The 12,161-nt window shown below is 49.6% G+C and overlaps 1 protein-coding gene across 1 annotated transcript; it reads left to right on the forward strand.

Moving 5' to 3' along the window:
• Positions 1-1,503: 1,503 nt before the first annotated feature.
• On the forward strand, positions 1,504-9,970 carry LOC139046418 (coiled-coil domain-containing protein 180-like). Its single transcript, XM_070519670.1, is given in 8 exon segments — positions 1,504-1,510; positions 1,832-1,980; positions 3,808-3,981; positions 4,822-4,937; positions 6,040-6,166; positions 7,936-7,975; positions 8,105-8,526; positions 9,740-9,970. Coding segments are annotated over 8 exon segments (1,266 nt in total).
• Positions 9,971-12,161: the final 2,191 nt, after the last annotated feature.

The raw sequence follows: 12,161 nt of genomic DNA on the forward strand, positions 1-12,161 counted from the left end.
CAATGTAAACATAAGGAGTCATAGAAAAGCACATAAAAAATTTTTGCACAACAATCTAAAATTAATTGAAAATTATATAACCTATGAAATGCTTCCTGTTAATATATATACCTCTATGCTTGTGTGCTATATCTATTTCCCCCCCAGGGTGAACAACTAGGCAAATAAATGAGATAAAAGCCTAGCACCGAGGGGCATGATGGACCCAGGGCAGGCAGCAACCACCCTGTGCCAAGGGACAATATTTTGATCATCAATGCTTTCTATGGAAAGGTTATAGATCAAAAGGGGAAAATGACAAATAAATGGCAAGCAATAGGATGTATTAGAGTATATGAGGAAGCCATTTGGTGGAAACCTAATTCGCCCTGACCTTGTTTTTCCAAAACTGCCTGACATGGCCATTGAGCATGCATTGTACATCTGCTTTAAGCGTTTGCTATGTCCCAAAGACAAGAACAAATGCCCTTAAGATAAAGGTGAACTTCCCCCACATTGGCATTTCCTTAAGGGTAAGCATCTCTCCCTAGACTAGGAACTGATTGCTGTGCTCACCAGTGACCACCCAGCTCCAGACAACAGACCTGCTTCCTGCTGTGTCCATCAATCACTTCGCCAACTGCACAGTCTCGTGACTTTTGTAAAATGGACATTTCAATCATATGTGAAACATCCTCTTTGACGGTATATAACCACTCCATACACGCCCACTTCTTTGGTGCCCTTTCTTCTTTAGAGAAGGAAAGCCCTGGACTATATGGTCCTCACATTTGGGTCAGAATAAACTCACCCCAAATTTTCATGTGCAGATTGGTTACAGATTATTTTCATGGACAGACTGACATGCGGCTGTGGCAGCGGGAGTCGGGGACTCTGCGGCCCGCTGGGCCCTCCGCTGGCTCTACGGTGCCAGTGATGAGAGAGTCTGCGCCAGGCCAGGGCTGTGCCGTCCGCCGACTTGCACTCACAGGGACTTACCAGGTCCTCGGAGTGGGGCGCTGGCCCTACCTGGGGATGAGAAGACCACTTTTGCAGAAGGCCAGGGGCTGCCATTTGCCCTGAGCCTCTCAGTGAGCTCTTGGGGGCGTCACACCTCAGCGGCAGAGCCCGGAGGGAGGGGAGGGAAACCTCCGCCCAAGGGGCCTCCCCAGGACCCCGCCCCGGGCTCCCTGCCCCTCCTGCGGCTGCCCAGGCTCCCCCTGTGCTGCCGCCTGTGCGGCCTCACTGCCCTTTGTGGGGCACAGGCGGGGACAGTGCTGAGGTCGTCCCGTACCCAAGGGCGCAGGAAGCCTGACCCAGGGCACCTGGTCCTCCTGTTGGGCAGCACTGGAAGTACACAGCTGTAGACATGTATTTAATTTGGGGGAGGTTGGTTTATGTGAGATGTTGGTGCATAAACCAGGGCTTTATTAACAAAGAGAGCCTGCTTTCCAGTTGGCATAACTCACAGTTACAGGGAATGGGAGCCCTGTCTGACTGGCAGCAGCCCCGAGACCGTCTAGGATGGCGGGTTAAGCTGTAGGCTCTGCAGTGGGAGCGCTCTGAGTTCAGATCCAGGCCCCATCACTTGCCAGGTGTGTGGCCTCCAGCAAGTCCCTTCACTTCTCTGAGCCTGGGCTTCCTTACTTGTCAAACGGGCCTAATGAGAACACTGCTGGGGGATTCAGTGAGACACGGGGGCAGCACACAGCACCTGGACACGGTGGACGAACCACAAAGCTGGACCATCTCAGCTGCTGTGAGGGTTTCCTCTGAGGCTCTCAGGGATGGGTGGGAGGCAGATCTCAGGGGGAAGAACCAGGCCCTGAGGTGAAGCCCCACCGGCCCTAAGCCAGTCTCTGCCTTGTCCCCCTCCAGAAGCAGCTACTGGACTGGAAAGCCTTCACGGAGCAGGAGGCAGAGAGCCTGGTGAGCCCGTCCTTCTTGCAGATGGTGGGAGCGCTCCAGAGCAAGGTGGAGGAGGAGCTGGAAGGCCTGGATGTGCATAGCCGGGGACCCACACAGCTTGGGAGCAGGGCAGGCGTCCCCCGGGCACTGGGCTATGAGGAGAATAGGAGTCTGGGTGCCTCCAACTTTCCTGTCACTAGTGCGTTCATCTCCCTCATCGTGGCCAGCCCCTCTGGAGCAGTCCCTCTGTGCCAGGCACTCCAGGCTCACCCCTGACTCCCCTGCCACACGCTGACACTGGTGCTGAGCAGGAGTCCACGTGAGCAGTCTCGGGCGGTGAGTGCTCCCCGAGCCCTTGCTGAGTCCGGGCGCTGAAGCTACAGGGAGCAATAAGTCCTGGCCCCAAGATGCTTCGAATCTGGAGCAGAGGTCAGCAAACGTTTTCTGCAAAGGGCCAGAGAGTAAATATTTCAGGCTCTGTGGGCGGTCAGGTTTCTGTCACAAATTCTCACTGAGCTGTTGTCACACCAAAGCAGCCCTAGGCAATGCAGAAACGAATGGCGTAGCTATGTTTCAATAAAACCTTATTTGTGGACACTGAAATTTGAATTTCATATAATTTTCAGTAGTTCCTCCATATCTGTGGGGTATACATTCCAAGACCCCGGTGGATGTCTGAAACCGCAGGTAGTGCCGACCTCTCTTTATACCGCGTTTTTCCTGTAGTAAGCACTGACCACGCACGGTGGGTGTACATTTTGCCATTTGAGGTGCGACAGCAAAACTAGTGAGATTTCCTTTTCCTGCTTCATAATTTCAAGGGTAGAAGATTCGTTCCTATTGTACGTAGATCTTAGCAACCTCAACATACAACTTTTTTCTTTTCTTATTAAGTGGAGAATTTTCACCTTTTCACAAAGCAAGCACTTTACAGCTTCTCTTTGGCGTATCTGAATTTCCAGCATCACTCCTCTTGCACTTTGGGGTCATTATTAAGTAAACCAAGGGTGACTTGACACAAGCACTGTGATACCATGACAGTCGATCTGATAACAGAGATGGCTGCTGAGTGACTAACCCGCGGGTGGTGGGGAGCGTATTCACGTGGCTCCGCTGCGCTGGACCAAGGGACGATGTCTTCCCGGGAGGGAAGGAGCAGGAGGGCATGGGATTTCATCATGCTGCTCAGAATGGTGCGCAGTTTGAAACTTATGAGTTTATTTCTGGAACTTTCCATTTAATAATTTTGGCCCATGGTTGACTGTGGGTGACTGAAAACGCAGAAAGTGAAACTGAGGATAAGGGGGGACTACTGTATCTCCTTTTGATTTTTTTTAGCCATTTAAAAATGTAAAATCTGTGCTCAGTTGGCAGGGCCAAACCAAAAAGGGCAAAGGGCCACATTTAGCCCACAGGCCAAGTTCACCAACCCCGACCCCTTGAGAGCATAAAACACATAGATAAAAGGGGATAGGTGAGGATTTAACAGCAGAGGGTGGTGTTCGGCTCAGATGCTGAACGTCAGGAGCTCCAAAGAAGGAAAGATGCCCCAGGCCGAGATGGTATGGCCACCTGCATGCCAGGCTGAAGCCTAGGGTTGGCCCTTCTTTCTTCTAGGCCCCACACTACTCTCAGTGACTCCAGTGGACATGAGACAGGTCCCAAAATGCGACTTCAGAGTCAGCCAGACTGAAGGCATGGCCCTGGGCAGACTAGAAATGCTGCCCCAGAGGTGAGAAGGCCCTGAGCTGAGGTGTGGCTGAGAAGATGATCTTGAGGGATGGTGCCCAGGCAGTGACAGCCAGTCCTTGGAGACGTGAGGCCGCCACTGGCTGGCGAGGGAGCCCCGTGAGTGGGGCCCTCCTCTTCGCCCTGGGCCAGACGGCTCTCAGGCCCCTTCTCTGGGTTCTGCCTCTACAGAAATGCTTCGAGGCCCTGGCTAAGCAGACAGAGCAGCAGAGCGCAGACCTCTTCAGCTACTTCCAGGAGGCCGTGCAGCTGTGGGAGGCACATCAGAGCATGCTGTCGGTGCAGGAGCTGGAGCTCGAGAAGAGGATGGAGCAGCAGCGGCAGAAGCACAGCCTGGAGAACCAGGTGTGGCCTCCAGCACCCAGGTAGCCCCCACAGGGGATTAGGGAGGGGCAGCAGCCAGACTGTCCGCAGCCCAATGACTCTGCCTGGTGGCTTGTGAACTCAGCCAGCATTCAGATGCAAAAAAAAAAAACCAAGAACTTTGATCAGTACTTCACACTATAAACAAAAATTAACCCCAAATGTATCCTAGACTCAAAGGTAAAACCTCAAGCTGTAAAACTCGAACAGGTGGGGAAATTGAGGCTCACCTTGGTCACGGGGCCGGATGGGAGTAGAAGAAATCTGCCTGAGTCAGACCCGGGCTCTGTGATGGGTCCCTGGATCCAAATGTGTTGTCTGTAAGAGAGTGTGCATGAGAGGCAGACAGACTCGGGGCTCTGGAGCATCTGCCTCTGGCAGTCACCCTGCCCCCACAGGAGATGAGCTGGGCCCCCACCCACCTGCCTCCACATAGTCCAGGGAGTGGAGGGGGCAAGCTCAGCATCTGATTTCAGTGTGACTGGTGCGAAGGAGGACAAGGAGCAGGTGCCACGGGAAGGTGTGGCAGGGCCTGCCCAGGGCGGGTGGGTGTAAGGGATGTGTCCCTGAGGAGTCCCATCTGAGCCGGGTCTCCGGAGATGTAAAGTAGACAGAGAAGAACATTGCAGGCAGAGAGAAGAGCCCGGAGGCCCGGAGCAGTGAGAGTCAGGGGGTGGCACACTTGGTGCCCTTGGTAGAGGGGAGTCCTGGGCTTGCCCGGTACCTGCACCTCAGCTCCAGGGGCAGGGTCTCTGCACGTCACTTACACCTGTCAGCTCTGGTAACTCACGTCTGCGTCCTCCTGTTGTGGGGGACTGCCAGGCCCAGGAGGCCCACCTTGACAAGCTCTTGGACCAACTGAGGCAGCAAAGCCATGAGGAAACACTGAAGCTTCACCTGGAAAAGGCCAAAGATTTTCTGGAGAATATGAAATGCAGGTAGGCAGACCAGACCCCAAAATACAGAAGGGTTGGCCTGGAATCCATATTCAAGGTCAGAGGCGGCCTGCTCAGCAGCCCAGGGGTTGCCCAGCAAGCTCAAGATTCAAATGTTGCCTCGAACTTTGGAGGACATTGGGTCCTTTGCAGCTCTGCTCTCAGCCAGCATAGAAGCTTCTGGGGAGAACTTTGATCTGAAAAGTACGTCGAGGGAGGTTTCAAGGCCGTGTAGTTCAGAGGCCAAGAGCATGGGCCCTCCCTCCACATTTTTAAATTTTAAAACATACATGCCCTTTGGTAAAGAAAAAAAAGTTAACACAATGTAGAAACTTTTCCTCATTCCTGCCCAACTCTTCCTTTTTATGGACATATGCATTTATATATGTGGATGTGTACACATATATAGTGTTTTTTAAATAAAGGTTGAATCAGACTATGCAAATTGTTCTATAACGGCAGATAGATTTCCATTTTTAGATGACCATGTAGAATTCATTAATATGGATGTTTCATAATGACTGAAACATCCCCTGATTGATTAGCTTTCTAAGATTGGTTTCAATTTCTCCATATTAAAAACAGTTCTCTGTGAACTATCTTGTATCTTTGTGCCTTCATACAACTGATTCTGTAAGGACCTTTTGCAGACATGGAATTGCACTGCCGGTTGACTGCAGCACTTAGATTCAGAAGTATAACTTGAGGCAAATAAGGAACCCCTGCACCTTGGTCTTCTTACCTAGGACACAGGTAGAAGCCTGGGCCTTGGGGCACCGGAGGGTCTGATGGGGTGATGGAGGTAAAGTCCAAGGACAGGGTAGGACGGTGGACAGGAAATGGGAGCCCATGTTACAACGAGCAGAAAATTCTGTCATGTGTGTTTTCTAAATGTTCTACAAAGAGTATGTGTTCTTTGTATGATGAGAAAAATAGCAAAACAAACCAAGGACTGTTGTAAAAAGAAATGTACACAGCAGCTCGGTGCAGAACTAAATGCAGATTCCAGCCCACCTCCGTGGGGTCGGGGGTGCGGCTCTTGCCTGGGGTCTCCCACACTCAGCAGAGCCCCCTTAGACAGTGGTCTCCCCTGCCTACCTCCCAGGTATGAATGTTTTCACGTCCTCCTGACAAAGGAAGTGATGGAGTGCGCGGTGATCATACTGAAAGAGCTCAACTCCTACAGCTCCACCCTCAGCCAACATTTCTATGTTCGTGAAATCTTTGAGCAGGTATGGAGAGGGAAACCCAAAACCCAGCCACCCACCGAGAAGCAAGGGGAGAGGGAGACGTCTAGTTCTGATCTGCCGCAACGTTGAATGCCTTCTCTACCCTGTGGAGTTAGGATCCATCAGGCTATCGAGGAGTGAGAAGCTGGAAGCTATCTCTTCCTCAGATGAAAAGAGGTTGAAGGGCTCAGTTCAGGCCTCAAGGCTTGAATGGAGTTATAACAATGAGCTGCATTCATCCAACCCACCATTGCCACATAACACCCCAAATAGAACTCTGACCTAGCCGCTCTCCTGCTCAAAAGTCCCTCCCCGACTCTGCAGCCCCTACCAGGTCCAACCCACAGTCCCTCCAGGACCCCAGAGGTCCCCACTTCTGGTTCCCACCTGACTCTCCTGCTTCAGCAAACTCCCCGCTCTTCCCGCATATGCCTCCTGCCCCTGCCCCTCCTCATCCTGCTCCTCTGCTGGGATCCTTCTGTCTCCACACATCCCAGACTCGCCCATACTTCCAGTCCCTACCAGTGACAAGTGTCCCATCTTCTCAGCCTGACCCCTCCTCTCACGTTCCCTGTCACCTCTCCTCTCTGAACCAGCTTGTACGTTGGTTGCTGTCAAATGCAGGAGTTCACAGCACCCATGGAAGGTGTTTCCTGAAGGTCAAGTGCGCCTTACTAACTTTTATTCAACTTCAGTTGTCCTTCGCACAGTGTCTTGCACAAAATTCAGACCCAGTGAGTGCTCCCTGGGTAAATGCGTGAATACCTGGAGTGTCCTGGTCTGACTCTCCTAGAGTTTGGCTCTTTCCCACACACCCAACCAGAGTCCTCATGGGCAGAGCTGAAAATGCTTGTGGGTGACACTGAACCTGGGTGAGGCTTTCCCACATATGTGGGGTCCCCGGCTCCTCACAGAATCCCTCCGCTCAGCAGGGATCTCTGTTCCAGTGGCTGGTAGATGCTCCCCGCGGCACCTGGGTGGAGGCGGAACCTGGGTGAGGGTTTCCTATGTATGTGGGGTACCTGACTCCTCAGCGAATCCCTCCCCTCGGCAGGGATCCCTGTTCCAGTGGCTGGTAAACGCTCCCCGCGGCACCTGGGTGGAGGCAGAGCCCAGGCTGTAGGAGGGTGAGCTGCCATCTGCCCTTTGAGTTCAGTCTGGTTGCCTGGGTTAAAGGATCAACGTTGTTGTGATCTCCTCGTCACAAGGGAGGACACTGAGCCCCACAGGGTTTAAAGGGCTTGCCCAAGGTCACCCAGCTTGTAAGGAGCTGGGATTCGAACTCAGACCCGCAAACTCCACAGCCCATGCTGTTATCCATGACACACTACACCCACAGTTTCACCCAGAGCCTGTGAAACAGGGAATTTGTAGGGTTAACAAGGGGGCTTCCGGATCATGTAAATCGTGTTCATTCCGTATGTTCGCATCCAGCACTGGGTGCAGCAGATTCCTGCCGCTTTGTTTGCATCCCTCAAATTACACTTTCTTGCTCTTTGCCCCACATCCCTACCCAAAATGTGCCAGAATGAGATCTTATTCTGTCAACGCCCACTATGTGATGAAAGGGTTTGCTAGTCTTCTTGGGATTAAGGAACACTGATTCCCTGGATTAGGAACAGTGATCACCCCAGTGAAATAAAGATCAAGGCCCATGTAAGATGCCAAAGGGGAAGGGCGGGTCCTTTTACCTAAAAGAAGAGGTGCCCTTAGGAGCAGCACTCTGCAGGAAGGCAGCACTGCTCACTCAGAGTCCGTGTGTCTCCTTGTAGGACTTGGGTGGGGAAGTCATCTTCAAGGTCAGGGAACCAGGTAACACCTTCACAATTCAGGTCTGCTTCTCCCTGATTTCACTCTTGTGCACTGGTGGGCTGGGGAGGCCCCGTCTGGATTCCATTGCTAACCTGCTTTTCCTTGTGCTTTGGGGTTCGTCATCAACAGAAGCACATGAGAAGGGCTTCCAGGAGAGAAGGAGAAAACAAAGGGCTAAAGTAGAAATGAGCAAAAGCAGGAAAAGCGCCAGTGGAGGGACAAGTTCCCCCAGGCCAGCAGAAGAGATGGAAGACGAAGAAGATCAAGAAGTCGAGTCCTCCACAGCTGAAGAGGTGGCAGCGAGCCAGCACGAAGAGTCTGTCCTGAGCGACGAGATGCATGAGTCCAGAGAGGACTCTCCTCTGGGACTGGAAGAAATGCAGCTTGAAAGAGACAGCTCCCTAAAGCCCTCCCTGAACCTGGAAAATGGGATGGTTCAAGAAGAGGAGGAGGAGGAGGAGGAGGACAGGGTGGAGGAGGAAAGGGCGAGGGAGGAGGAAGAGGACGAGTCGGAGGAAAAGGAAGAGCACGAGAGTTCATCTGTGGATGAGGTAGGCCAGCAATGGGTTCATCCCTGGGTGCGGGGAAAGCGTGCTGTGTTGACTGTGTGAACCCTGACACAAGCTGCAGTCCCCACTGGGCTGCATGTAAAGAGTCACAGACGTGTGCGCATCTTCTATTCTCGTCAGCAGGGATCCAGTTCTTCTCTCATAGCAGTGCTTTTAAGATTCACCTTCCTCTCCCCACATCCCATCCTGCGCCCTGCTCTGAAGTCATCTCCCAGATATGTGGCCTTCCTCGTCCTTCCTGGTCTGCACTCTTTCCCAGCTCCTCTTTATTGTATGGATCAACTCAGCCTATCCATTCCTTCTCTCTGCCCATTCTCGGGTTGTGTGACACAAAAGATCCATTTATGAGCTCTGCTTAGAATGCAGGGAAGTGACTCATGCATTAATAAATCTTGTGCTCAAAACACAAACTCACAGAACAGCAGCTTGAATTCTATACTCATGAATTGCAAAAGTCCCTTTCCCTGTATTTCTGTGGAAGAACTGACATGGGAGACTTCTCTGCCACCAACTCAAGTGCCCACAGGCATGTGATAGAAAAGAGGACTGGGGACCAAGTGTAAAACTGTGAGAAGCAGTGCAGATGATTGTCTTAGTCCATTTGGGATGCTGCAACAAAATGCCGCAGACCGGGTGGCTCACAAACAACAGAAATTTACTTCTCACGGATCTGGAGGCTGGAAGTCAGAGATCAGGGTGCCAGCAGATTCGGCGTCTGGTGAGGGCCCATTTCCTAGTTCATAGACGGCCGTCTTCTTGTTATGTCCTCACAGGATGGAAGGGGGAAGGGAGCTCTCTGGGGTCCCTTTTGTAAGAGCACTAATCCCATTCCTAAGGGCTCTGCCTTATGACCTAATTGCCTAGCAAATGCCCGCCTCTAAATACCAACACACTGGGGATACGGATTTTGGAGAGACACCAACATTCAGTGCATGGAAACTGTGCAGCCGTTACTCAGCTCCAGCCAACAATGCCATGTGGGAATGTAGGCTCAGAATTACCAGATTTTCTGATTTTTAAGAGAAACTAGAAATCCCGGTTTAAAATGTCCCAATTTAAAGCACAATATGGGCAAAAAACAGTTATAGCCAAGATTCAACCCAAAAGTTTACAACCTTTGATGTCAAGGAACCTGTGGTTGGGATCCCCGGGTCTGTTTGATGATGTCAAATCTAAAGTCTTATTTTCTGCTCAGGCCTAAGCCCGGGAAGAGAATCTGGGGGAGGTCTCCCGTGAGAACATGGAGTCCTTCACAACCTCCAGTGGAAACACTTATTTTGTCTTCCTACCCCTGAGACAAGAAGAAGAGTGTTGCAAGAGGCCCCAGTCCAGCCTTTCTGCCGTTCTCATCAATGACACTTCCAATGCCAAGTTCCTGGAACAAGTGATCATTCCATCCAGGCTGGTTTCAGAAACTAAGAAATAGTGAGTGGAAACCTCTTCTATATGCGTGCTCTTATCCTGTGTTTTATTAACAAGGTGAAATATTACAAAAGATTGGACTTGTTTCATCTGGAAAAAGAAAACATGTAGTTAACTGAGGATAGAGATGAGAAACACCATAAAAAAGAACAAATGTCCAGTGATTATTTTCTGTGACAGTGACCCCCTCTGCCTGTCCCAGGATGCCTTGCTGGCTTGGGCCTCATGCATAAGAAATAGTGTTTTCCCTGCAAGATGTTTCTGGGTTCTAGATCTTGGCACACCTGTAATTTTAGAGTGTCTTCTTTTTTTTCCTCCCCAATGCCCCAGTACGTAGTTGTATATCCTAGTTGTAAGTCATTCTAGTTCTTCTAAGTGAGCCACCACCACAGCATGGCAAATGACAGATGGATGGTGTGGTTCCGCGACCCACAAGCAAACCCAGGCCACTGAAGCAATGAGTGCTGAACTTTAACCACTAGGCCATGAGGGACAGCTGGGGTTTCTTCTTTTTTTCCTTTTAATTATTTATATATTAATATAGGTATGAATATATCAGTATGGTATTCAGCTCTGATTATGTGACACATTTATTGCAGAAAATTAAAAATTAAAAAAAGTATGGTGAAGAATATAGAAATGACCCATAATTCTACCAGTGAGAATTTACCTCCCCTAACTCCCAAGTTTCTGGGCCTTTGTGTTTGAATTTGGACCAAAGGTGGAAATGTGGCCTTGGGATAGCAATTCCATTGCCCTCCTGACTCTACAGTGTCATAGCTAGGGCTAACCAGCTAGAGATCACCTAGTTAGTCTATCTCCCATGAGCACGGAGTAAAGGAGTAAAGTCAGGCCTTTGGACTCTTTTCCTTCACGTCACTATCATCTCACTTCGAAAATGTCTCTTGATTGAACCTCCTCCTTCTCCCTCCTCTTCCACAGGCCGTCATCCATCTTCTCTGCAGCCCATAGAACAGAGAAAAGCCAGGGCCACCCAAGAGCTAACATTTACTGAGAGGATTTAATCCCTTCAGTAACTGTGAGAGGAGTACCATAGTTCATTCATTTTACAGATGGAGAAACTGAAGCTCAGAGAGTTAGTAACTTGGACAAGACCTTTGAGATAGGAAGTGGTTAGATCCAGGATATGAATCTAGACCCTGTAACTCTAGAGTCTTGAAAGAAACACTGTGCCATCTGGCCTTGGGACTAGCTAGAAAAATAGTTCTGTGTTCAACTGATTGGATTTGCGTGTTGAAGGATAGCACACATACCGAAAAGCATTGAAATCACGAGTGTATCGCTCAATGAATTATCCAAAGGGAACACACCTGGTAGTCAGAATCCACAAGACACAGACCTTAGCAGCTCTGCAAGAGGCCCCCCATGTACCCAGCCCATGTCACTGCCCTCTCTTCCCCAAGGATAACAAATATTCTAACTTCTGAGTTAGTTTTGCTTGTTTTTGAACTTTATTTAAAGGGAATAGTACAGAATGTACTCTTTTATGTCAGGCATCTTTCATTATATTCATTTAGAAGATTCATTTATATTTTTGAATGCGGCTGTAGCTCATTTTCATTTCTGTATAGTATTTCATTAGAGAAAATACAGCCCACTGTATTTATGCATTCTACTACTGATGCACATTCGGGTTGTTTCCCCTCTGGGAATATGCCAACAATGCTGCTCTGAACATTCTTGGACAAGTTCTTTGGCAAACATATGCATACATTTCTATTAGTACATTTCTATTAGTTAGATATGTAACTAGGAGTGGAATTATTGGGACATAGAATTATATGTGTGTCCATCTTGAGGAGATACAACCAAAAGATTCTACCAAAGAGTTTCTAAAAGTGGTTTTGTTTGAACAGTTTACAACAGTGCGTGAGAGTTCCAGTTGCTCCACATCCTCACCAACACTTTGTATTGTCAGCGGTTTATATTTTAGCCATTCTGGTGTATATGTAGCAGTGTTTCATTGTGGTTTTAAGTTGCATTTTCACAATGAGTAATGGTGTTGTGCACCTTTTCATATACTTGCTGGCCATTTGGTTATCTTTCTGTGATGCCTGGTCAAATCTTTTGCCCATGTTTTTCTGGCAGACTGTTTACCTTTTTTCTGATTAATTTATGTGAGTTAGTTACTTATCCAAGATATGAGGTTTTTTTAGGTAACTGCATGGCAAAAT

Source organism: Equus asinus, chromosome 10, assembly GCF_041296235.1.
Source record: "Equus asinus isolate D_3611 breed Donkey chromosome 10, EquAss-T2T_v2, whole genome shotgun sequence".
Lineage (NCBI taxonomy): Eukaryota > Metazoa > Chordata > Mammalia > Perissodactyla > Equidae > Equus > Equus asinus.